Here is a 24,205-nt window from a genome sequence, read left to right on the forward strand (position 1 = left end):
GTGAACTCAATCAGAGAAGACAGTGAAGACAATACATAATAAGCTCTTATTCTGCAATAAGTAGATGTGATTATGGATGGGCAGGGTGCTGGAGACTTCAAGAAAAGGAAAATGCACCCAGCCTCCATTATCTAGAAAAAGAGAATTTTTTTCCTCTCGCACCTCCAGAATCTGTATGCCAGCACCTCGACATTGGCATAGGGAGAGTAATCTCAGACTTGTAGGTTTCAGAACTCTGAAACAATATTGTCTTATGGTACACTTTTTTCAAGGTGGGAGGGTGCTCAACTGATTAGGCTCCATGTACAGCCTGCCTAGGAATGCTTGGGTTGTTTTGTTTTCTAATAGAATATCAGCCTGTGGTTACAAGCTAAAATACAGTTAACTGTAAGAGGATGGATTACTCAGGTTAAAGCTTTCCCCCCTCCCCCCCCAGTATTCTAGATCTGACTGTACATTGTGTACAGCCTCTGCCTCTCACCCAGGCTTTCTGAACCCCAGCCGTCTTGTAGCTGGGACCAGTTGGGGCAGGGGAAACAAACAGGACCTTGCAAATACTTAATAGTCATCTGCAGTTTCACAAGCTCTTAGAAAACATTTTAATCAATGAAACATTTCATGGCATATGAAAAATAAATGATTTTTAGTGAAAGTTTCCTTAAATATCCAGGTATTTTAAGCATCACATGCTAAACAGCCTCATATATACATGTTCCTTGACTGACATGGTTGTGAGTTGCTAAGGTAGGATGCTCAAATGAAGATACGTATTAAACTCACTATACAAAAGGTTTATTGAGTTGTGACCTATTGCTAAGCTGGGGAGCAGGCAGTCGACCACCTCTAAAATGTCTGCAAAGTATCCTTAAAATTACACATGTAATGCCAATTATTTCAAAATACCTTTTTTTTTTAAAGTGCCAGCAGGGCACAGTGGCACACACCTGTAATCCCAACACTCAGGGAGTCCAGGACAGCCAAGGCTACACAGAGAAACCCTGTCTCAAAAACAAAGTGCCACTGAAGTTTTTACAGCATAAAGAATTCTTAAAACTCCCATTTTCTAAGTAGGACAGTTTATGATTAAGCGTCTTAGGGAGCTACAGATCATACACAGAATTATTTCCTAGAGTTTGAAAGAAATATCAAAAGGTGATTCATTATCTATCGTATTAATTCACTTTTAATGAACTAAAAGCGTATAGCATTTCCAGGACAGAAGGCTAGGCTAGGCTTCTCTTGGTTGTCTGTTGTACATTCATTTAAACTTCTCCTTAACATAGGTAAGGGTCACCTACCCTTGTACAGTTCAGCTATTGAATCCCAGCAGAGAAGACAATGTGGAATGCAGGGTATTTTTTTTTTTACATTATTAAACATATACAGGAGATTCCTGGAGCATATTCAGAGTTAAGCAGGAGCTTGAAGTCCCACAGGCAGTGTTTATAGAATGCATTCACTCCTGTTGTTTCTGATGCCCTTATAGGCACAACTCAGTCCTGAGAAGAGTGAAAGAGCGTTCTAAATGCTAGGCACTTGGCTACCTTGGCTGCCTGTGCAACAAAGCAACAAAGCGTGTATGTTAAACGGCAACGGCCTAATTCTGCAGGAGCTGTTAACATCATCTAGCTGAAACGAGCTGACTGCGCCTGGTTTTTGTTAAGACTCACACAAATACTGATCTGTATGTGGCGGCAAACATCCTGGGTCTTGTGGGCAGGCCACGCTGGTGCAGTCCTCTGTTACATGACCCTGCCCAGGGCAACTCGAGCCACGCTGTGTGGCCTGCCCACTTTCCTCTTCATCCTGTAAAACAACACTGTGAAGCATATTTTTGCTTGTGTGTTTCATTGATTGCCACATGGTCAGGGGAATCTGAAGTCAAGTGTTTCATTATGATTTTGTTCCATCTCTTAGTGGCCAAGGGGGAAAAAAACTGATTCAAATGTGATTACGTTGTATGAGCAGAAGGCTTATGTCTCTTCAATGCTAAGTTCTCTGGTGATATGTACGAGCCTACATCATGATTCCTTTTTCAAAGATTTCAGGCACGCTTTGATATTTTGTCTTAATTTCTTAACACTGCAAGGAAATCCAAGTTGTTATGTTTTTCAGGCTTCTATTTTTTTGCTTTGTTTTATTTTGTTTTAAGACAGGGTCTCAGTGTATAACCCTAACTGACCTGAAACACATTATGTAGGCCAAGCCAGCCTTAATTCACAGAAGTCCCCCTGCCTCTGCCTCCCCTGTGCTGAGTTAAATGTATGCACCACCACACCTGGAACGTCTACTGCTGAATAGTCCCATGAAGCTACATGCAGCCAGAGGATGTTTGGCCTCTTGTGAAGAGATCAAAAGGGCTGGTAGAAATCTGGGCCAAATGCTTTGTGTCCTTGGATGGGTACTCAGGGAGGATATGTCATTTGAGTGACTTTCCAAGGAAGAAGCTGGGTGAATTATCAGAAAAAATAGGGATGCAAGGAGGTGGAGTAACTAAGAATAAAAGTAGTACCTATGCAAAGATAATTTACCTAATTGTTCTGTGGAGAACTTCAATATAGTGATGATAAAAAACTCATTTACATTGTTTTTCAAACCAAAGAAAATTCACGTGTGGATTTTAAGGGTTCTGAGAGCCAAGGTCTGTGTAAGTGGTTTACTGTTAGAATTACAGCTCCATGGAGGTGGGGACTGCCTCTGGTGTACATTTAGTTCCACAGCACCTGACGTCGTACCTGGTACACACAGTGCACCAGACAGACTTAATGAGTCGGCGAGCTTGGGTTTGTCTACGCTCTAAGTGGGCTCCCAGGGCTTAGTGCGAGGTGTAATGAGTTTTCTGGTATGTATATATGATTATATATGATAGACTTTATAGATACAGCAGACATTGTGAGTGAGACTTTTCACATGATCATTTCTATCTTAAATATAATTGAATGGGAAACAACAAATGCATGGGCATTGATGCTATGCAGTATCAATTAAATGAAGGAACCTCGGATTCTCGAAACACCGTCCTTTAAAGTATAAATGCCATCTTAACTAATGTGCTGCTTCTCAAAGGACAGGAAGTAAACTTACAAGCAATGGGGCGACTAATGAGTGGCATGTACCTTGAAGTCTAGAGTAAATTTCCCTTTATCATCCAAAGGAGGAAGTAACAAGCATTAATAATACATGCACACTGATATATGCATGTATATATACATAAGATAGTTTTAAAGATGCTTTATTATCCACTACCACTGTTTCCTCGAAAATGTAGGGCATGTGAGACATTCCCACTTGGCTTGGGAAGCTATACGAGGTATTTCATAGCTGTACAAGAGGCTGCAGGTGCAAGCAGCTGGCACCTTCATCAGCGCAGGTGCCAGGCTAAGCAACACATAATGTGACCCAGCGCTGCCTCCAGATTTCCCCCCAAGGCTTTGCTGCTGTTTTAATCATCTGTAATTAATTGATATCTGGCACCGGGAGGAGAGACGTGGTAGTGGGTGCCCTGCCTTGTAGGCTCCAGTAGGGGCCTGTTCGAGAGGGCAGGTAGGTAGCCACACGATGTCTCTCCCGACCCTCTGGTCTACAGCGTCATCTCTGCACAAGGCTTGCACACAGGGTACACAGGGCAGACAGGAGGAAACCAAAGACTGGAGCCTGGTGTCCAGTGGAAGCAGGCGCCCCTGTGCTCCTGAGAGTGAACTCTGCACTAACCTTGTCACTTAGGACTGGCTCATCCCCAGCTGTTTTCGCCCATCAACCTCATTTTTTTTCCCTCCTAAACAGTGGTAGATGGAGGCAACATGACTCTAATCTTCACAGTTTCTCCCTTTCCAATCACAGTTTACATCTGTTTAAACGTACCTGACATCGTGCAGTACCCGGCTATGCATATTCCAACTCGAAAGAGAAAAATCTCAGTGGCTTATCTCACAGGTTACTGAACAAGCTTTGCTTCTTTCTCGCATTGCAAGTGAGCGCTCTTAAACTACGTGAGTTGGGTTGGGTTTTGCTCTAGTGCTCTACCAGTTTTGTGTTCCCATTAGGGGGCACAACATTCTGTAGAGTGACAAGCCGACTGAAGCGGCCTCGCATTCTGCCAATGCCCTTCACATAACTGTTTCCCTTTTCACAAAAGACATGGCTTCTAATTATAGCATTGGCCTGGGAAACATGCTTTTTTCAACCACACAGCACTAGCCCCAGGTTAACTAGGCAGCACAAAACAAATGGTGATTTTTTTTAAATGTGAATAATACACATTATACGTATTTACAGCTGCATCCAGAAACTTCCATTAGCTGCAGGCTGTACTGACAGAAGCCGCCGTGCCTGCATCTAGTCTGTGGAAGTGTAGCTGACGATATGACTGTTAGGACACTGAAGAAATAGGGTTGTGTGGGGAGCCCATCTGAGTTAGCACCTTATCCAGCCACTGCAGTGGCCCATGAAGGTGAATCTCAATCCAGCAGGGTGTGCTTGTGACATCCTGGCGATGATACTCCGCTCCCCAGCCCTGCAAAGGAAGAAAAGAGCGCAGACTGAATGGTGCCTCCTTGCTAGAGGTCCCCAGGGGGATGTAGGGCCCACGGGCTTCCTGTGGGAAGGGATGCCTCCATGGAACAGAAACCTCAGGGTTTCTCTGTTGTCTTATTTATACCTATTTAGCAGTGGTCTGGGGCTCTCCACATCACATGGGAGAGGCTGGCAACCATCTCCCCATTACAAGGAAAGGGGCTCTCGTCTTCGTGCAGAAGCCTGTGTCTGCACAAAACTGGAACTGGAACTGGAACTGGAGTTTCAGGTGGCTGCGAGCCACCACATGGATGCTGGGAATTTGAACCCAGGTCCTGGGCAATAGTTTCTTACCAGCTCCTTCCCTCCTACCTCACCTGCCGCATACCTTTTCTCCGCTTAGCACCCAGAATGACCCTTTTAAGGCGGACCGAAGCTGGGTGTGGTGGCGTATGCCTGTAACCCCAGCAGGAGAGAGAACGGAGCAGGAAGGTGCAGAGTCCAAGGCCAGATTGGATTACACAAAATGACTCTGTCCCCAAACAAACAAACAAAACCTAGTTGAACCGCGAAACTCCTCTTCTCAGAGCCTCGCAGCATCACAAGGTGCTGAACTCTGCTCGGCTCTCAGGAATGGTCCCATCTCATCAGCCCCAACACAAGGCTCTGACAGGCAGCCCCGCTACTGCTTTCTACACAGAGGATGCGGGACCTCCAGGCCTCTGCTCGCACACGCTGCTTCTGTGATGCCTCCTTTGCCTATATCCTCTCTCTTTCCCTTTGCTCCATTCATTCTACTCAGTTGTTGCTTACTGCCTGCCTCTCTACCAGTTCACAGGTCCCCTCAGAAGGCAGAGGCCTGTGTATAACCAGCAATCCATGCCACCACCCACAGCAGCGCCTGGCCCGCCACGGGCATCTGCTCAATGAATAGTTGTCCAATGGCCAGCAAAATCTGAGCTGACAAAGACCTTAAAGATGATCTAGTCTTTCACTTACTATGGTCACCACCAGTGTCTAGTCACCTAAAAAAAAAAAATGTAATCATTGGCAGTTTTTATTTTGTTTAACTCCTTGCAGGACTGGCAGTGGATCTTGGCGCTCAAGTCTGTGCCCAGTCTGCGCATGCTCCTGAGTTTCTTCCTTCTCCTGACGGGGAGGAGCTGTAAGAAGAAGGCTGCCAGGAGCTCAGAAAAGCAGTGGCAGTCTGTTTTCAGTGACTTAAAGTTTGAAGCTCTATACATTTGTTGTGTATCTGAGAAACATCTAGTTGATGTTGGGAAATAATAATATTTCTAGGCATGCTTGTATTATAATAATGACCTATGAGATAGCCACAGCTCATCCTCATTAAAAAACAGACCAGGGGAAAGTAACTGTCCCAGTGAAAGGGCAGTTCTCTAGCGGCAAGTTAGTGTCCCCTGCTGGCCCCACGGAGGCACTGCACCTGGAAAATTTCCAGGGTTTCCTTTCATCTTTGAATGTCAAAGATAGAATAAAGCAGTTTTGTCCTTGTGAGAGAGGTGTCTTTAGGAAGACATTTTGTTAACAGACAAAATGTTTATCTTTACAATAAATGACTTCCAAAATGTCAGATGAAAAAAATGTATATTAAACAACCTTGATAAATATTCTGCAAAAAGAATGAAGTATAGACACTTGTATCTCCTACTTTATGTATCTTAGCCAGCTTTTCCGCAAGCTGACCTATATACTTATTAAAGTTTACATTTCTAAATGTTAAAAATGAAGACATTTTAATTGAAAACTATACATATTTTGTTTTGTTTATTTTCATTTTTATTTTTTGAGACAAGATTTCTCTGTGTAGTCTTGGCTGTCCTATACTAGCTTTGTGGGCCAGGCTGGCCTCAAACTCACAGGGACCCGCCTGCCTCTGCCTTCCCAAGTGATGGGATTATAGGCATGCACTACTGTGTATGGTAACTAACTTTTTTCAAATGATCATTAATTATTTATTTTTTCATATATATTTAACTTATTTATTCACTTTAGATAGTAACTTCCCCCTTCTTCCAGGCCTACCTTCCTCCCTCTCCTCCCTTCCCCTGACCCTCAGAAAAGGGGAGCCCCCTGCCCACTAACCCACCCTAGCACCTCCAGTCAAATCAGCACTGATAGCATCCTCTTCCGCGATGGCCTGGCAAGCAGCCCCCACTGCAGGAGGATGTGAATGTAGCTCAGGAGAGGGCACTTATCTGAATCACTTCAGCAAGCCCTGGGTTTCATCCCTAGCACTGCTTTTAAAGCAGAAAACAAGACCTGGAGAGATGGTTCCGCTGTTAAGAGCACTGGCTGCTCTTGCGAAGGACCTGTCTGTGTTCAATTCCCAGCACCCACTTGGCCGCTCACCACCATCAGTAACTCCAGCTGCAGGGGATCTGATGCCATCTCCTGGCCTTTCGGGGCACTGCATGCATGCAGTACACAGACACACATGCAAACAAAACACCCATACACACAAAACAAATTTAAAAGAAAATGTAAGAGTTTTGGAGAAAGCCGTGCTCCTTCCCTCGGTGGGGTTCGTGCCACTGTGAAAACCACACATCAACAGAGTTTGGTAAGCAAGTCCAGATTTTTAAATATCAGATTGACTTCCCTGACTTGTTCACATCTGCCTCGGTGTTCCTATCCCGAAAGCTGTCTGTGCCAGCACTGATTAGTGCTGTCTTAGTTAGAGACGGTTCTCTTTCGTGTTTTATCTATAAATGTATTTCCTACATTTGCCTGGCAGCTTTCCCTACTGACAGGAAGGTCTAGTTCATGTTTGGTGGCAGCAGCGCCTGGCTAGCTGAGCGATGGGAAGTCTCTGCAGCCTTCGGGCCTGTCCATCATTATCACCCCCGCATCTTCATGTGCAACTCGGTCACACTGCCACTTAATTGGGTTTTCCTTCTAAGGCAAAATGTGAATTTTTCATATAATTGTTAAACAAGTCGGTACATACTTATACCTTCCTATAAACTGTGGATAATGTTTCCTCCAGAGGGTTGTTGCTGCTGCAGCTGGCTGTGTGACACACACTTTTAATCCCAGAAGACAGACATCTGTGAGACTCTAGTTAGCCTGGTGAGTGAGTGAGTTTCAGGGAAGCCAGAACTACATATAGTGAGATAGGGGCTTAATATATATATTAGAGAGGGGAAGGAGGGGGGCTACATTAGAGAACCAGTCAAGGGCGGTTCATGAGTCCCCCAGTCCTAATGAAGACAGTTGACAGCTTTTAGGGAGAGTCAGTTTTCAAGAGCATGGCCCCTGGTAGGTTGACCTCAACCACACCAGTTCCCTTGGTTGGCCCTATACACAGGAATATATGGGCAGTGGAAGTTTGACTAGACAATTAAAAAAAAAAGACAAGAATCAATACATGAAAGAAAAGAAAGGAAACACAAAGCTGTTATCCTGAATTTGTGCTTTCTAGCCATTTTCCACTCTACAAGGCAAAGTCGATGCCCTCACCTTTACAAAGCTCATCCGAATTGTGCACATCTTGGTCAGCTCATATACAACTTCAAAGCCGTGGTGCACTGACTGGGCGAGCAGCTGGGCGAAGAGCTGGTTGTTGAAGACCTTGAGGCTACAGCCGCTGGGGATCTTGCAGACAGTGGCTGGGTGAAAGCCATGCTGGTAGTTGCAGTTCCGGCTCTGGACGAAGATGCTGCTGTCGCTCACACACTCCGCATATACCTCACCTCCAACATAGTACAAATGCACACCTGTGGACATAAAAACCACGCTCTTCCTACTCTGCTTCCTTCTCGGTGACTCAAGCACCTCAAGCAAAGTGCAATGGGGACCCTCTACACACTGGTCATATAAGTGAAGGTGCGTGTGCCCCAAATACCCACTTTTCTTCTTTAGCTTTTCCTACAGATGTGTTAAAAAAAAACAAAAACAAAAACAAAAAACAAAACAAAACAAAACAAAAAAACATACTCTAAGGACTGGAGAGATGGCTCCGTTTTCAGCACCCAAATTGCAGCTCACAGCCATCTGTAATTTCTATTTAATAGGATCTGTCGCCCTCTTCTGGCCTTTTTGGGCATTGCATATACATGTTGCACACCATCCATACACATAAAATAAAGAAAAACAAATTAAACCCAACCCACATGAATGGCCATTCTCAAAAATGAGTAAGTGGTCTCCATCACTTTTGATCTCATTCACTTCAGAATTAGCTTCCCTGATACTAGGTTAAAAAAAAAAAAACATGAAGTCGAGCGCGGTGACCCACGTCTTTAATCCCAGCACTCAGAAGGCGAGGCAGGTGGATCGCTGTGAGTTCAAGGCCAGCCTGGTCTACAAAGTGGGTACAAGACAGCCAAGGCTACACAGAGAAACCCTGTTTCGAAAAACCAAAAACAAACAAACAAAAAAAAAACATGCAAAGCAAAACCTTACAAAGTCTTTCACACCCACATGTAAACAAAAAGTTATAGTAGGAGGTCCAGCTAATATCAGGTAAATGTGACTGAAATCCACACACTACACCTACTCCAGGGCTTGAAGAATCGAGCAAGTTATAAACCTATTTCTTTGGCTCACACCTTCATGCCAGCACTCGGAAGGCAGAGGCAGGTGAGTTTGATTCCAGCCTGGCTTCCATAGCGTTCAGGCCAGCCAGGGCTGCACAGTGAGACCCTGACTCCAAACTAAAATTGAGTTGAATTTAATGTATTTAATTTCAGAGGCATGTCACTTACCTCTATAAATCACACATGTGCCCCTGAGAACCGGGACCCTCTCACCTCACTTCCACACACAGGCATGTAAAACTACAAGCAATTTATAGCTTTTATCAGTTTACCTTACATTCTTGGGATTACATTTCAAAAGGGGGCAGCCTGAGTAAATAAGGTGTGGTGCGTGCACACACACAACGAAATTTTACTCAGCTGTTAAAAAGCCTAAGTGGAGGGAACTGTAGATTGCTAGAAAATAGGCCAGACTCAAACAAAACCCCACGTCTCCCCTCCCCCTCCAAACTACCCTCCATGCCCTCTCCTCCTCCTCCTCCTCTTAATTGCCCTCAGCTTTCTTCTCTGTTTTCTTCCATGCTGGGATTCAGGCCTGACACCCACAGCTCAGGCACTGGTGACCCTGAGGAACTGGAAGGAATGTCTCTGATTGGCTGGAACACAGTGCCTCTGCTGGACCCTCACCAAGCAAAGCCAGTGCTGCCTCCCCTGGCTGTGCTTGTGCACAATGGGGGCGGGGATGGTTGAGAGTAATGGACAGTGATGGGACATTCAGTTGTGTAGCTGAGCACCAAGTGGCCTATTCATCACTCTCCGGAGCTCCAGGCGATCTTAACAATTAGCCAGCTTTTGAAAAGCTCTGCAGAGGAGAAGGCAGCCAAGGCCAGAGCAACGCCAAGTGCCAGCTCCAGGGAGGGGTGCGCTATGTCAGTGGGTTGGGGATTTACTCAAGGACAGTGGGGAGGCAGCAAGGCTCTCTGAGCTGCGGTGGCATCGTCGGCTCTGCCCTTCATGGTGGCACTTACGTGTGCGTTCCCTGCACGTGAGAGCAGTGGCAGGTGAAGCTTGTTTCTGCATGTCAGTGGTTCCTTGTCAGTGTGTGCTAGCTGCCATCAAAGAGGAGGACCAGAGAGACCCACTTGCATGCTGCCCCTCTGAACTAGTGTGGAGGAATGCCATATGTCACAAGGACGAATGGATCCCCCATTGAGCTGAAATCCCGACAGTTACAGATTCAGGAGGCTCTGTGCCACTATCCAAGAAAGGAGCAGGTCAATGAATTACATAAAATGTTGTCCAATGTCTTATGTGAAAGGCAGAGGCAGGAGGATCGCTGTGAGTTCGAGGCCAGCCTGGTCTACAAAGTGAGTCCAGGACAACCAAGTCTACACAGAAAAACTGTCTTGAAAAAACAACCATAAGAACAAAGCAACAACAACAAAAAACCAATCACCCCATCTAATCCTGGGCTCCACTCCACATAGCTCCTCCCTTGTGGGCTTCCTAGAGGAAGCCACAGAGCAGCACTAACTTGTACTGAAATGCAAATTGCTCACCATTTAGGCAGTGGCTGAGGGAACAGGCTGTTGAATGCCTCACCACTCCACTAAAAGACTCCAAGGCGAGCTCAACCTTGAGAACAGATCTGCCCCAGGTGATCGTGACACTGACACAGGGCTCAGGGCCACTGCATTGGCCTATATGCTGAGCCAAATGAAATCACGTGACTCCGTGGCTCCTGGAGATACTGCTGTCTCTAGCAGGAGGCCAGCCTGTAGACGGGGTTCTGCCCTCACCTCAGATTCAGAGCCGGCTCATATGTTCGCCCTGGGCTCTGCTTCTTCTCCTAGGGACCCACCTTCCCTCTCGATCCTTTGCCAACTTGTGCTGAGTTTGCGGATAAGGCTTTCACCTGGATGAAAACCACCCCCTGAACACACCCAGACCAAGGTCAGTTGACAAAAATCTTAGCTATCGTATACAATCGGTTCTGGGAGGGTTATACACTTGAAGGCCATTTAATTCAGAAACCCACCTAAACCTGCAGTTGCACTCTCTGGTTCTTACCACCAGCTTTCAAGTCTGGGGGTTAGGGGTAACGCGCGTGTGGGTCTCTCTGGTCCTCCTCTGCGATAGCAGCTAGCACACACTGACAAGGAACCACTAACAGGCAGGGACGGGCATCGCCTCCCACTGCTCTCACGTGCAGGGAACGCACACGTAGGTGCCACCGAGATGCCACAGCAGCTCAGAGAGCCTTGCTGCCTCCCCACTGTCCTTGAGTAAATCCTCAACCCACTGACACAGCGCACCCCTCCCTGGAGCTGGCACTTGGTGTTGCTCTGGCTTTGGCTGCCTTCTCTCTCTGCAGAGCTTTCAAAAGCTGGCTAATTGTTAAGATTGCCTGGAGCTCTAGACCTTGAAGAACAGGCTTGGCCCATCGCTGTCACTCACACAATGGGCCCCCCTTCCTCAGCCCAAAGCATCTAAAGCCCTGCACAGCCTGGGTCCGACGCCATCCTCCCATGAGGAAGAAGCCCACTAAAGGAAACTTATCTGATCCAGACAGGCTGCCTAGCACCCTGATGGCCCAGCAGGCATGAGGCCCTGAGTAAAAGAATAGTAATTTTAAAAACATGGAAAACAGAGCTGGGCGTGGTGGCGCACACCTTTAATCCCAGCACTCTTGGAGGCAGAGGCAGGTGGATCATTGTGAGTTTGAGGCCAACCTGGTGTACAAAGTGAGTCCAGGACAGCCAAGGCTAACATAGAGAGACCCTGTCTCGAAAAGCCAAAAACAAAGAAACAAACAACAACAACAAAAAAACATGGAAAACAAAAGTTAACCAGAAACCCACTATCCAAAAATAATCACGGGTAGCCTCTGCTATATGTCCTTAAGTCTTGTTTATTTATTTTGTGTTTATTTAGTCTTTGCTGCGTGTAGCTCATGCTAGCCTCAAGTTTTCTCTGTAGATGAGGATGACCTTGAACTCTTGAACTTCCAATGCTCTGGTGGCTCCTGCCCACGTGTAAGGATTTCAGGCATGTACCACCAAGCCTGACTTTAAAGGCCATTGAATTTTTTTTCAACATTATTAAAAATTTTTTTATTTATTCATACACATGGGTGCTCTACTTGCATGTGTGCCTGCATGACAGAAGAGGGCACCAGATCCCATTATAGATGGTTATGAGCCATTGTGTGATTGCTGAGAATTGAACTCAGGACCTCTGGAAGAGCAGCCAGTGCTCCTAGGCTGCCGTCTCTCCAGCCCCCTATAGAGGCAGTTAAAAAAAAATCCAAAAAACAAAATGAAAATATATTCTGCAAGACGTTTTAAGGCCTTTCTCATTTAGTAATATATTGTGAATATTTCCTCAGGATATGGCATGTTCTGCAGGGTCAAACTCAATGCTTGCCACAGGATAACATCCTATGCTGGTAGTTCTTCGGATTAGCTTTTATAAAGAAAAGATGCCAGCCAGGTATGGTGGTGGCACATGCTTGTAATCCCAGCACTCTTGGAGGCGGAGGCAGGTGGATCTCTGTGAGTTCGAGGCCAGCCTCGTCTACGAAGTGAGTCCAGGACAGCCAAGGCTACACAGAGAAACCCTGTCTTGAAAAACCAAAACAAGCAACAAACAACAACAACAAAAAAACATAAAAGAAGAAAGATAAAAAGAAAAGATGCTTTACAAGGGGCTGGAGAGATGGCTCACAGTTAAGAGCACTGGCTGCTCTTACAGGGGACCTGGGGTCAGTTCCCAGCACCCACACTGTGGCTCACAACCATCTGTAACTCTAGGTTCAGGGGGGATCTGACATCTTCCTCTGGTTTCTGTGGGCATCAGACATGAACATGGTGCAAATACATATCTGTAGATACATATACACAAATAAAATAAAATAAATAAATCTTAAAATGTGCATATATAATAACAAAATAATAATAACAATACGTACTTCTATTGAATAACCTTATCCTGCCGTCATATTTATTGTGGGTTTTATTTGTTGGTTTTTGTAGCTAGGACCTTATGTAGCCCGGGCTGTCTAGCCTCCTGTCTCTACCCTCCCAGTTCTGGGATTACAGGCCTATGCCACCACATTTGGCCCGATGTCATGTCTTCACAGCACTCACCCCAGGCCACCCCTGAAAGAGAATCTACTGTCCCGTGGGCTACATGGCCGAAGTCTAGCCGGTTTCCGTTAGCTCAGAAGCCACAGTGTAGCCACGCTATGTGGGTTCTCACCCTTTCCAATGTGCCTCCTGGTGTTTTCTATTGTTGAGTTCCTGTTTACATTTGAAAGCAGCCCAAGGCAGAACCGATTCCTGTTATTGGACGGGTCAGTGAAGCCGTCTACGAGCACGCTCCGCGAGGACGCCTGGAAAGTCTCTCCGACGCGGTTGTTTAGTTCGTAGTACGCAACAGAGCACCAGTGCTGGGGCTCCTCATAGCAAACTGGCCGAAAGTCTGAAAGGAAACCAGAGAGAAGGTACCACCACATAACTGTCGCCTCTGGGCTCCGAGCTCAAGATTCCAACGCGAAACAGAGATGAAAGGCTTTAAACCAGACCGCTAGCTATAGGACCGGGTTCCTTTACAGTCCTTCGAACACGCCTGTTTGACGGGAGCTGTCTTGGGCTAGCTCACTTGTTTATTGCACCCATGCATCTAAGGCCACGGTCCTTGTTAATTTTCTACAGCTAGAGAGAGTCTGCAGACATTTTTGTTTACAGATGATATGTAAGGAGGGGCCAGGGTAAAGACAGCATGGACAGATTGGTGCAAAATGTTGCCAGACCCAAAGCAAGCAGGTAAAAGCCATGTGGCAGGTCACCTCCTCTTTACCAGAGAAAGACAGCAGCATCCTGTTGTTACGGAACTGAGCTGAACCCCACATGTCAAAAGGTGTAATTCTGCAACAAAATAATGATTAAAAAAAAAAAAAACCAATAGTTTAATATGATGTGCTCAGCAGATCGTCCTCAATGCCTGCTCATCCATTACGTATTCCATGAAGAACTTCCCTGCATGTGCTTGAAACATAGTATTGGGGCCAGTGGTGTCAGGACAGGGTAACTATACTGTGAGTGACAGATTCGCACAACACACCCCTGCCTGTAAAAGATGGCCTGTATTGGCTGGATCCCGCCGGCTCCCGCCAGCAGGGTGATGTTCTTTGTTCTCCTTCCATCCGTGGACAGACCTATCAAAGTTGGGAAGCCAGCTCTCCCTAAAATACACCTTTGTTACATGTAAATGGATATCTGTGTGTTCCATAGAGAATGTGGCCCTCTACAGGTTTTCTTTTTCTTAAATAAAGATTTGGTTTTGTTTTGTTTTTTCCAGACAGGGTTTCTCTGTGTAGCCTTGGCTGTCCTGGACTCGCTTTGTAGACCAGGCTGGCCTCGAACTCACAGAGATCCGCCTGCCTCTGCCTCCCGAGTGCTGGGATTAAAGGCAGGTGCTATTACCATCCAGCATTAAATTACGTGCGTGCATAGTGTTTGTGTGGAGGTCAGAGGACAACTTTGTGGAGTCCGTTTTCTCCTCCCACCTTTACGTAGCTCTATGGATGTAACTCAGGTTGGCAGACTTAAGTAGTAAGTGCCTTCAGCTGCTGAGCTACGACGCTAGCCCTTTCTTTTAGTATTTACATTTCTAATTTTTTTTTATTTGTTATACAATTGTATGTGCGTCTTACTTCTACACTCAGCAAAAGTGGCATAAGCCTGTAACTCCAGCGTTGGAGAAACGGACACAAGTGAACGGTGGGTTCAAGACCAGCCCGTATACAAGCAGGACCATGTTTCAAATCAAACGAACGAACCATCACATGTTTTGTAAATGTCCAGGGAAGGTGTTAACTTCTCCTTGGTTTCCAAAAGTCTGCATCTGCAGTTCGTCTCCAAAACAGATCCAAACTTGGTCATCCTGGAAGGCGGTGAGTGAGACAGCCTAGGCCCACAGATGGTTCTGTAAACCAAAAGGCACCATAGACCTGCAAGGCGCCACAGTTACAGGTGGTCCCCCACTTCCCACAGACTGACCTGAGTGTTGATATGGACTGTCTGACTCGGAAGGACTTCCTGGGGAGTGTGGGTAGCTGGTGGGGCATGGAGACTGCGGGAACACGTGGCCTGGCGAGGAGGGAGGCGCAGGACAGACAGACTGCTGGAAAGAGTCTGGGTAGGTGGCGTTGTGCGGCATGAGGGGTTCGCTGTGCAGGGAGGCACTTCGGAACTTGGCCAAGAGGCTGAGCTGGGGGTTGTACTCGCTGTGTCTCGGTACGAGCACTGGAGGCAGAACTGGGAACAAAAGAGAAAGAGAGAAGGCTTGGCTCATTAAGATGGAACGGGGCTGAGGATGGTTTTTTCCCTTGGCCGTTTGCGGGAGGACTGCTCTTCCTCCACCAGCCCTCTCTCCATACATCGTGTTCATGGAAAACGCTACACAAAGGTCTCATCTCTACTCATGAAGAGCCTTTGGGCTATGCTCACTTACCAGCCCAATGCATCTTAAGCAAACCATCACAATGACCAAGTTCAGGAGGCTCCCATTCACTCCCACCTTGGTACCCATCTGTTTGCATCTTCAGCCCTGCCAATAAAGTCCTTTTTAAACGAGGCATAGTTGGTTCCAAATGCAACAGAACCCCAGGTGAGGACCAGAATATTTTCCATTAGACACCACATTGAATTATTTAGATGATGAGCCTCAATTTCAAACCCTTTGCTGCTGCTGAAATATTCTATGTCCTTTTCACAATGATCGAAAAGCAAGAGGCCAAAAGCTATCGAGTGAAATTCAAGTGGTAAGTGAACAAATGAAGTACAAGATCAGAGGCAACATGAAAAGCTATCAATTCGATTTACTCAAGTTAGTGGGTCCCTTCTGCCCCCCACCCCACCTCCTCAGCACTAGAGGTGGAACCCACAGGCCTCACACATGCTAGACAAGTGCCCTACCACGGAGCCACACCCAGCCCCCTTTTCACTCTAAGATACAGTCTCACTAAGGTACCCAGGCAAGCCGGCCTTCCACCTAGTGTATAAGCCAGGCAAGCATTGAGGTTGCATCCCGCTGTCTCAGCCTTTGAGTAGATGGGGTTACAGGCCTGTGCCAGCCGGGTTCACACTCATTAAAACGAACACGAGAGGCAACTACTTATGGAGTCTGCCAGGCAGCCTGCCTGCCTTTCTGAATTCCTCAGAAAAGGATAACTTTTCTGTCTCCTTTCCTGACTTGAAGAGCGTGGCTTTCTCTCTTGGGCAGCTTCCTCTCTCCCTCCTCTGGGCAGCTTCCAAGACAGACTGACTACCTTCTCGGCTGCCTGTCACTCAAGCTTAGTCTAAGACAACTGGCCTTGAGTTTTCTTCCTTGTCAGTTCCATCATCATCATCATCATCATCATCATCATCATCATCATCATCATAGTAATAAAAATAACTATTGTTATTATTGGTTTTTAAAGACAGGGTTTCTCCATGTATCCCTGACTGCCCTTGAACTTGCTCTGGAGACCAGGCTGGCCTTGAACTCAGAGATCCACCTAACCCTGCCTCCTGAGAGCTGGGATTAAAGGCATGAGCCTAAATTATTTGATTAATGACACTAAGGTCCCAAAAGAGGGACCCCAGTTTTTCTGTAACATGAAAAAAAAAAACAGATTGGACCCTGAAAATGCCATGAGGGCAGAGCTCTGACCATAGCAACAGCTTGAGGTTCTAGAGGGCTGTCAGATTAGGCAGCTACTGGTTATCACCCCTCAGATGAAAGTGCCACTATTGTGCCCCCAAGGATATCTCGCCACACTGCTCATTGTCACAGTCCATAGCTTTACAGCTGGGTAGGACTACTTTTCTCCCTTAGAAGCTTGCATAGCTCCTTCAGATACTGAGAGCCAGCCCTCAGGAAGGAGGATTCCAGGCCAGTTTCAGTTCTGTTCCCGTAAGGAATATCACCTCATTCTATTAAAAATGTGTTAGAAGTAAACAAACAAAACCAAACCAAACCCTGTAGCTTAAATGTTATTAAAATTAATATTATATATGATTTTAAATTAGTATAATCTTGGCCTATCTTTTTAGAAATTTAAACCTAAAACTAATTACACAAAAGCTATCTACATATGTAAAATATTCAGACTGTCATCTTAAGAGAAACTTAAACTGAAATTTAAAAAAAAGAAAATTCTTTAAAAATGGGCTTTTGAGTACCTAAAAAGAAAACAAAGTGCATTTTTACACAACGCTTCAAATTAGCAATTACATTTTAGGATTGCTACTCAGAAAGTACTTTTGAAAATTTTATTTTCTAATTATGGGTGTGGTGAGGTGGGTGCATGCAAATGATCACAGAAGGAGCTGGATTCCCCGGAGCTGGAGTTACAGCCAATATCGGTGCTGGGAACCAAACTGGGGTCCTTTGCAAGAACAGCCTGTGTTCTTACCAGCTGAGTCATCTCTCTAGTCCCAGAAAGAATTCCTTAATGATCAGTTTTCCATTTTAATGTGTACTGCAGAGGTCTAGTATAAGCCAAACCTTCAAGCCATTTTTAATATAAACTCAGATATTATTAATGGGGTTTTGTTTAGTTCAGAATCATGTTATGTGGCTATGGCTGTTCTCACACGGGGGCATTCAAGCCATGCGTGCCTTTAGATTCCTGACATGTAAAGAGAGTCCAGAAAGAAAGAGGGAAGAAGGCAAGATAGGATTCAGAGCGAACTCATAAAGTTTGCTGGGGCCTCGGAACCTTTCAGTCACCTTCCCAGACAGGATCCCAATCCCTGGAAGCTAGCCCGCCCGCTCGCCCGCCCCCTCCCCCTCCTCCCCTCCCCCTCCTCCCCTCCCCCTCCCCCCCCCCCCCCCCCCCCCGCCAGCCTCCCTTCACCGCGCCCCTATCCCAATCCCAGTTTGCGGAACTTAAAGCGTGGCCTGTTGACAAACCTCTGATGTGGGATGGGGGGGGGGGGGGAGGCGGGAGGGGGGGGCGAGTGAACACAACACCGCAGGAGAGTATTTGGGCTGTCATCCAGACAGCGCAGCGGAACTCATCTCCAAGTCCCTGGAACTAGCCAGAAAGCCAACCAAAGAGAGAAGATGTCCATTAAAAACTGCTTCCCCCTGGAAGGCCACCCCACCCAAAAAGATTGCCAGTAAAACTGCTACAGCCGGTGAAGGTAGAGTGAACTTCTTCCAAAATGCAGAGATATATGGATGGACACACACGCATGCATGCTCGCGTGGGTGTGCGAAGAGTTGGCAAAAAGTAATTTTCAATCATAAAATCGTAAGCATTTTTAAGGGCTGCAAGTACAGGTCAGTGGCAGAAGGCTCCCATATGATGTGCAAGGCCTGGGTTTAACTCCCAGCCAAAGGGGAGAGGGGCACGAAGGTGCCGTGCGGTGAAAGGGCACTATCTTGCGTGTATGAAGCCCCGGAAAATAACAAACAAAAATTTCACATTTAGGAACAATGGCCTATCTTCCCCAACCCTTTGTTTCAGCCTTGGACTCCTTCAGCAATCCCCCTTGGCTGTTTCAGATGCTTAGCAAAATGAAGCCCACACCCAGTTTTCAGTCTAAAACTCTAAGGGTCATTGGTTTCTGTCTGCACCGAGTGGGAGCAGGAAGTGTTAATTATCATCAAGGCACACAATCTCTTAAGAACTAGAAAGGGCTTAGTTTTCCTAACTCCACTCCTAAATAAGACCACATTTTTTTCAAGCCCCTACCAAGCTTACAAGCCTTTTAGTATAAGAGTATCCTTTTTTTTTTTTTCAACTGCATGCTTTCTGTGAAAATCCCCGCCCCCATCCACCCCCTATACAGAGGTCACTTCCTGTGGACTCGCCATCACCAGCGAGCCCGGTAGTCTTGACTCCCGGAAGCACCCACCTGGCGTCTCCACGCGCCGGTAATGGTATGGGTTGATGCAGACCTCCTTCTGCTTGGAGCCAAACGGGAATTCGCAGCACTCCAAAGGCTTCAATTCATGATGGGACTGCAGGTCTGGCCAGCGCCACACGCGGCAGTAGATGACATGGGGCAGCCCCTTGCGGTGGGACACCTGTAGGCGTCCATCCAGGGAGCGGGGGATGGTGACGCACTTGCTAGGCTGGCCCGGACAGCTCAGTGCTCTCTCCAGCTCATCCATGGCTCCTTTCTTCTTCTTTAATTTCTTCACCAAAGAGTCCACGGCCTTCTCTGCCCACTTCTCCTCTTCATCTCCCTGCTTCCAACCCAGCAGCCTCTTCACTGCGGGGCTGGTGAAGGAGAAAAGGGAGCTGATGGGGGTGCTGGGGTGCATAGGATGCGGACCTCAGGCTCCTGCACGGGGAAAGAGGGTGAAGCCTTTTCAAGGCTTGCAGGGCCCTGGGCCGGTCAGCGGCAAGTACCTATCCACGGTTGTCATAGGAACAAGCTTGCCTTTCCTTCCGTTAGCAGGGGAGACTTGGTTCAAATCTAGACATGGGATGACTTCCTCCAAAGCTCTTGGATGTTCCGGTCCGGTCGGCTAACTCTGAAAGATAAGACAAGCCTCCGTGGGCCATCTGGGTCGTTTTCGGACTAGGTAAGGAAGGACAGGAGGGACAAAATACCTTCCCAGTGCTTTAAGTTGAAAACTCCCAAGTCATGGTCGACCCTGCTCTCCCCTGTCTCCTCCAAGTCAGATCTTGGTCTCCACCTTCCAAATCGCTAATCACAGCTTCTCTCTCCCCTCCATTTCTGCTTGCACTGAGTACAGCCCGCCCTAATGTGGCGTCTCTCTTTTACACACTCTTCCACGCCAATCTCTTTCCTCCCAAACCCAATTTTTATCAAGTCATTTTCCTGTGTAAGAAATGGCGTGGCTCCCTCGGTTACTAAATGCAGGCTCTTCCTGGGTTTCCAGGGTCTCCCAACCTTCCCCCTGCGTATTCGCTCTTTCTTTATTTCCTGGTTGCACAAATAATCCAACCTCGGTGTAGAAAATGTATAAAAGCAAAAAGGGAGACACAGAGACCTCCAACAGCCCACTGCTCAGACACCACCGTGGCGTGTTTCAGAACTGCAGTGCTCACAGTCTGTTTCTGGGAACCACTGTGGTCCCTGAGGCCCTTTCCGGGCTGTGACTGTCCTCTCTTGTCTGAACACTCGCCCCTTTGAACTGAATGCTCTTCACGCACATCAGCCAAAACAACAGGTTGTAACAGGTTGTATGGAAGGAGAGATGGAAATGGGAACATAGGTGTCATCTATTACGCCAGCAAACAGGAGATTTGCAAAGATATGCAATGCTCATTTCACCAAAATTTTAAACATGTTTTTTTTTTTTGCTTTTTTTAGGATTTATTTATTTATCTAGCCAATGGACAGGACATTCTCCACAGTTGTGTGGAGAGCGGGGACTGACTCTGACATGAACTCTGGTGCCCCATATTTGACCATTTCCCTTTGGTGGGGAGGCCTGGTGGCACTCAGAGAAAGAATAAGCAGGCCCCCAGGATGAGACTTGATAGGCTATGACCATATGGTAGGGGAGGAGGTTCCCCTTCTGTCACAGACCTAGGAGAGGGAAATAGGGTGAAAGAGGGAGGGAGGGCAGAACTGGAGGATACAAGTGAAGGGATAACAATTGAGATGTAATCTGAATAAATTATTAAAAAATAAAAAATTAAATAAAAAATGAAACAAATCACACCTCATCTCTAATTAAGGTCCTGGTGAGATTATCAAAGGTCTTACTCATTTTTTTATTATTTTGTTATTTTTAATTAAAAATAAATTTATTATAAAATTAAAAGCAAACAATTTATTTATTATGTATACAGTGTTCTGCCTGCATGTAACACCTGCAGGCCAAAAGAGGGCACCAGATTTCAGTGTAGATAGTTGTGAGCCATCATGTGGTTGCTGGGAATTGAACTCAGTACCATTAACAGGCAGTGCTCTTAACCTCTGAGCCATCTCTCCAGCCCGGTTTTTAAATTTTTAAATGTTCACCTTGAAGCTAGAAAGATGGTTCAGCCATTAAGAGCACTTGCTGCTTTTGAAGAAGACCTGGGCTTGATTCCCAGCAGCTCACAGGCACCTTATAATGTCAGGGGATCTGTTGCCCTCTTCTGGCCATCTTGGGCATTACACACATGTGACACACAGGCAAAGCACCAGACACACAAATAAAAAAATGAAAAAAAAAAAAAAAAGACTGTCTTCATAAAATATATATTTTAATAAATCAATAACTTTAAAATTACATTTTGGGGGTGTGGCGTGGGGTGTGTGTGTGTGTGTGTGTGTGTGTGTGTGTGTGTGTGTGTGTGTTCATGCATGGCATGCAATTTTTGAGTCACATTTCTCCTTCCACCATGTGGATCTGGATCGAACTCAGGTCTTCAGACTTTGTGGTAAGTGTCTTTTCCCACTGCACCACCTTGTGGCCCGTGAATCAATAACTTTGAAAAAAACTGTTTTAATTACCAAGATGGAAGAATGTAACCCACAGATGTAACCCATACAAAAACTTATTAAGCTTCTTAATGATTTTTAGGTGGAAAAGCACCATGGACCAAAAAGTTTGATATTGGCTCTTCAACCAGTCAGAGCACCTCGCAGGTAACTGTGAACACCAACTGACGCCATCGTTATATTTGCTATTCTGCCCCCAAGTCAGCTCTCCCTGGGTGCTCTTGCCTAAAGGATACGTTCCTTCTGTGGTACTCAACAGACACGTTTAAATTTCCTGAGCTACAGCTGCATTTGCTCTGCCTAGAAATAGTGGTGGCCTAACCAACATTTTCTCCTTCCAGATTCAAGAAACCCACTACCTCAGTGATGTGCGATGAGGCTGCTGGTCACATCACTGTGAACAAGCTGACTCAGCATCGGTCAAAAAATCTCCTACACTTGCTTGTTTAACATGTCTTAACTGTCATTTTCTCTTCTGTTTCCCTGAGGGAAGGGTACTCGTTTCTGAGTCCGTGTGTGTGTGTGTGTGTGTGTGTGTGTGTGTGTGTGTGTGTGTGTATGTATGTATATATGTATTATATATACATACATATGTGTGTATACACACACACATATATGTGTATATATGTTTTTATTTGCAGTACAAGGCCAGTATGTGCTAGCCTAGAATTCCACTACTGAGTTGCATTCTAGACCTTGAACTTCTTTGAAACGAAGGTTCTCTTTGACCCACCCCACCCCCCACCCCCAGTAGCCAGGATCAGCACTTGCACCTCCGAAGAGCATTAACCCAGGTGACATCCCATGCATGGAACGTATTGCTTACGTATTGCTTACACGTGCCTTTCCTCATGAGGACCTTATTAGGATGGCCAGAGGGCAAACCGTGCTGAAGAGGCCTGTGAAAGGCTCCAAAGCTGTTCCTTTTTTACTTGGCAGTTTGACTTACTCTCCGTTTTCTTTTGAAGGGTTGATTTTGTGGCTTAACAGTTGTGAACTTATAACATATAATTCAGTCTCCGTCAGTCACCATATACAAGTTGTTTACTCAGTCTAGACGGGCTCAGCGACAGTTGGAAGCCTTGGGGCGGGGGGGGGGGGGTGGATGGAGCATGACAGAGGGGCTCCTAGGATTCTGCTTAGTTTTATGTGGGATTTGTTGTTACTAAGTTATGGCATAAATCTTTACTCTTAGTTTGGTGGTAAAGAAAGCCTTTCATGAAAATGTTGAGCAGAATCCGGCTAAGTACACTTAAAGCAACAGAAACTCAAACCTCTGCTCCTAGGGACAAACGACAGTTCCCTTCCATGGTGTTGGTTTGGCATTTGGCTTTTATCTGTGGGCTCCTACCTAATGAAACCAATGTATTGGAACAAAATAACTTGTATGAAACCCAAAAAAGAGAATAGACCATATTGTAAGACGAAATAGTAAGCTCTATCAAGTGAATAATAAAATGATTAAAAACCCCTCATTCTTAGGTACGTGTCTGGGAGCTGAAGCATTAACAATATAAACTTCATACTTTTTTAAATTAGGCTTTACAGTCAAACAGCTTGAAAAGCATTCCTCCTAAGCCATGCTTCCCCAAATTTGCTGAAGCTTACCTGGAGTGACTCTCGGGGACAATCATCCTTCGTTGATGAACTGGGGGTGTGAAAAGCCTTAATCTTCAAGTCTGACCTCGCTGTGCACTTTCAATCATCACACAGGCCTCACAGTGGCCCCCAAGCAAAAGCTTAAGGCTGAAATTCAGTTTTTAGCCCAATAAGCATTGAGAGAGACCCTGAAGTATGAAATATAGAATCTCGCAGTGATAAACACCAGATTCATGACTGTGACCTCCATATTGAGAAAAAGAAAAAAAAATAGAAATTACATGAAAGTTAAATTTTAAATCAGGCTAATTGAAGGGTATGCAGATGTTTAAACATCACCTTCTCTGCTTGTCTGTATGCCTGATGTCTTGCTTCTGGGAAATGTGTTTTTAAAAAAAACTTAATCTAGGAGACGCAGGCAGGTAACTCAAGCATTCAAGGTCATCCCTAGGTACATAGCAAGGTTAAAGCCAGTCTTGGCTATATGAGAGGAGCCTGTTCTCAAAAAACAAATAGAGCCATTTCTTTTGTAAAAAGTGAAGAGAGGGAGAGAAGAAAAGAAAAGAACGGGAACAGATGTGGGCATGCATACTGGCTGGTTTTATGTCAACTTGACACAAACTAGAGTCATCAGAGAGAAGTTATTTATCAGAGATGGGGGAGCCTCAACTGAGAGAAAAAAAATGCCTCCATGAGATCCAGCTGGAAGGCAAGTTTTTTCAATCAATCTGGGAGGGCCCAAGCCCATTGTGGGTGGTGCCACATCTGGGAAGGTGGTCCTTCAGTTCTACAAGAAAGCAGACTGAGCAAGCCATGGGAAGCAAGCCAGTGAGCAGCACCGTTCTGGCCTCTGTATCAGCTCCTGTGACCAGGTTCCTGCTCTGTGTGAGTTCCTGGCCCCCACCCCCGCTGCTTTTGATAATAAACTATGATTTGGGACTGCGAGGGAAATAAACCCTTTCCTCCCCAAAGTTGCTCCTGCTCGTGGTGTTTCATCTTCACAGCAATAGAAACCCAAACTAAGACAGCACCTGGTCACAGGAAGACTGTAAAGTCACAATGAGGCCAGCGAGACTGGGAGGGAGGGAGATATTTTAATGGAAAAGGTGGGAAGTAGGAATGTAT

General features: G+C 46.0%; 1 protein-coding gene across 4 annotated transcripts in view; it reads right to left on the reverse strand.

Moving 5' to 3' along the window:
• Positions 1-570: 570 nt before the first annotated feature.
• The window catches only part of SMAD9 (SMAD family member 9), a 46,614-nt gene continuing 22,979 nt past the window's right edge, over positions 571-24,205 (reverse strand). For 3 of the 4 annotated variants that reach the window (XM_084768730.1, XM_084768731.1, XM_084768732.1), the window contains exons 2-6: positions 18,929-19,553; positions 15,077-15,334; positions 13,275-13,496; positions 7,996-8,252; positions 571-4,513 (exon numbers count right to left, since the gene is read on the reverse strand). In XM_084768730.1, the coding sequence (XP_084624856.1) occupies positions 4,370-4,513; positions 7,996-8,252; positions 13,275-13,496; positions 15,077-15,334; positions 18,929-19,340 (1,293 nt within the window). In that variant the 5' untranslated portion in view covers positions 19,341-19,553 and the 3' untranslated portion in view covers positions 571-4,369. The remainder of the gene's footprint in view (positions 4,514-7,995; positions 8,253-13,274; positions 13,497-15,076; positions 15,335-18,928; positions 19,554-24,205) is intronic. The other variant, XM_084768733.1, reaches the window with a different exon arrangement.

Source organism: Acomys minous, assembly GCF_964271855.1.
Source record: "Acomys minous genome assembly, chromosome: 19".
In the NCBI taxonomy this organism is placed as follows: Eukaryota; Metazoa; Chordata; class Mammalia; order Rodentia; family Muridae; genus Acomys; species Acomys minous.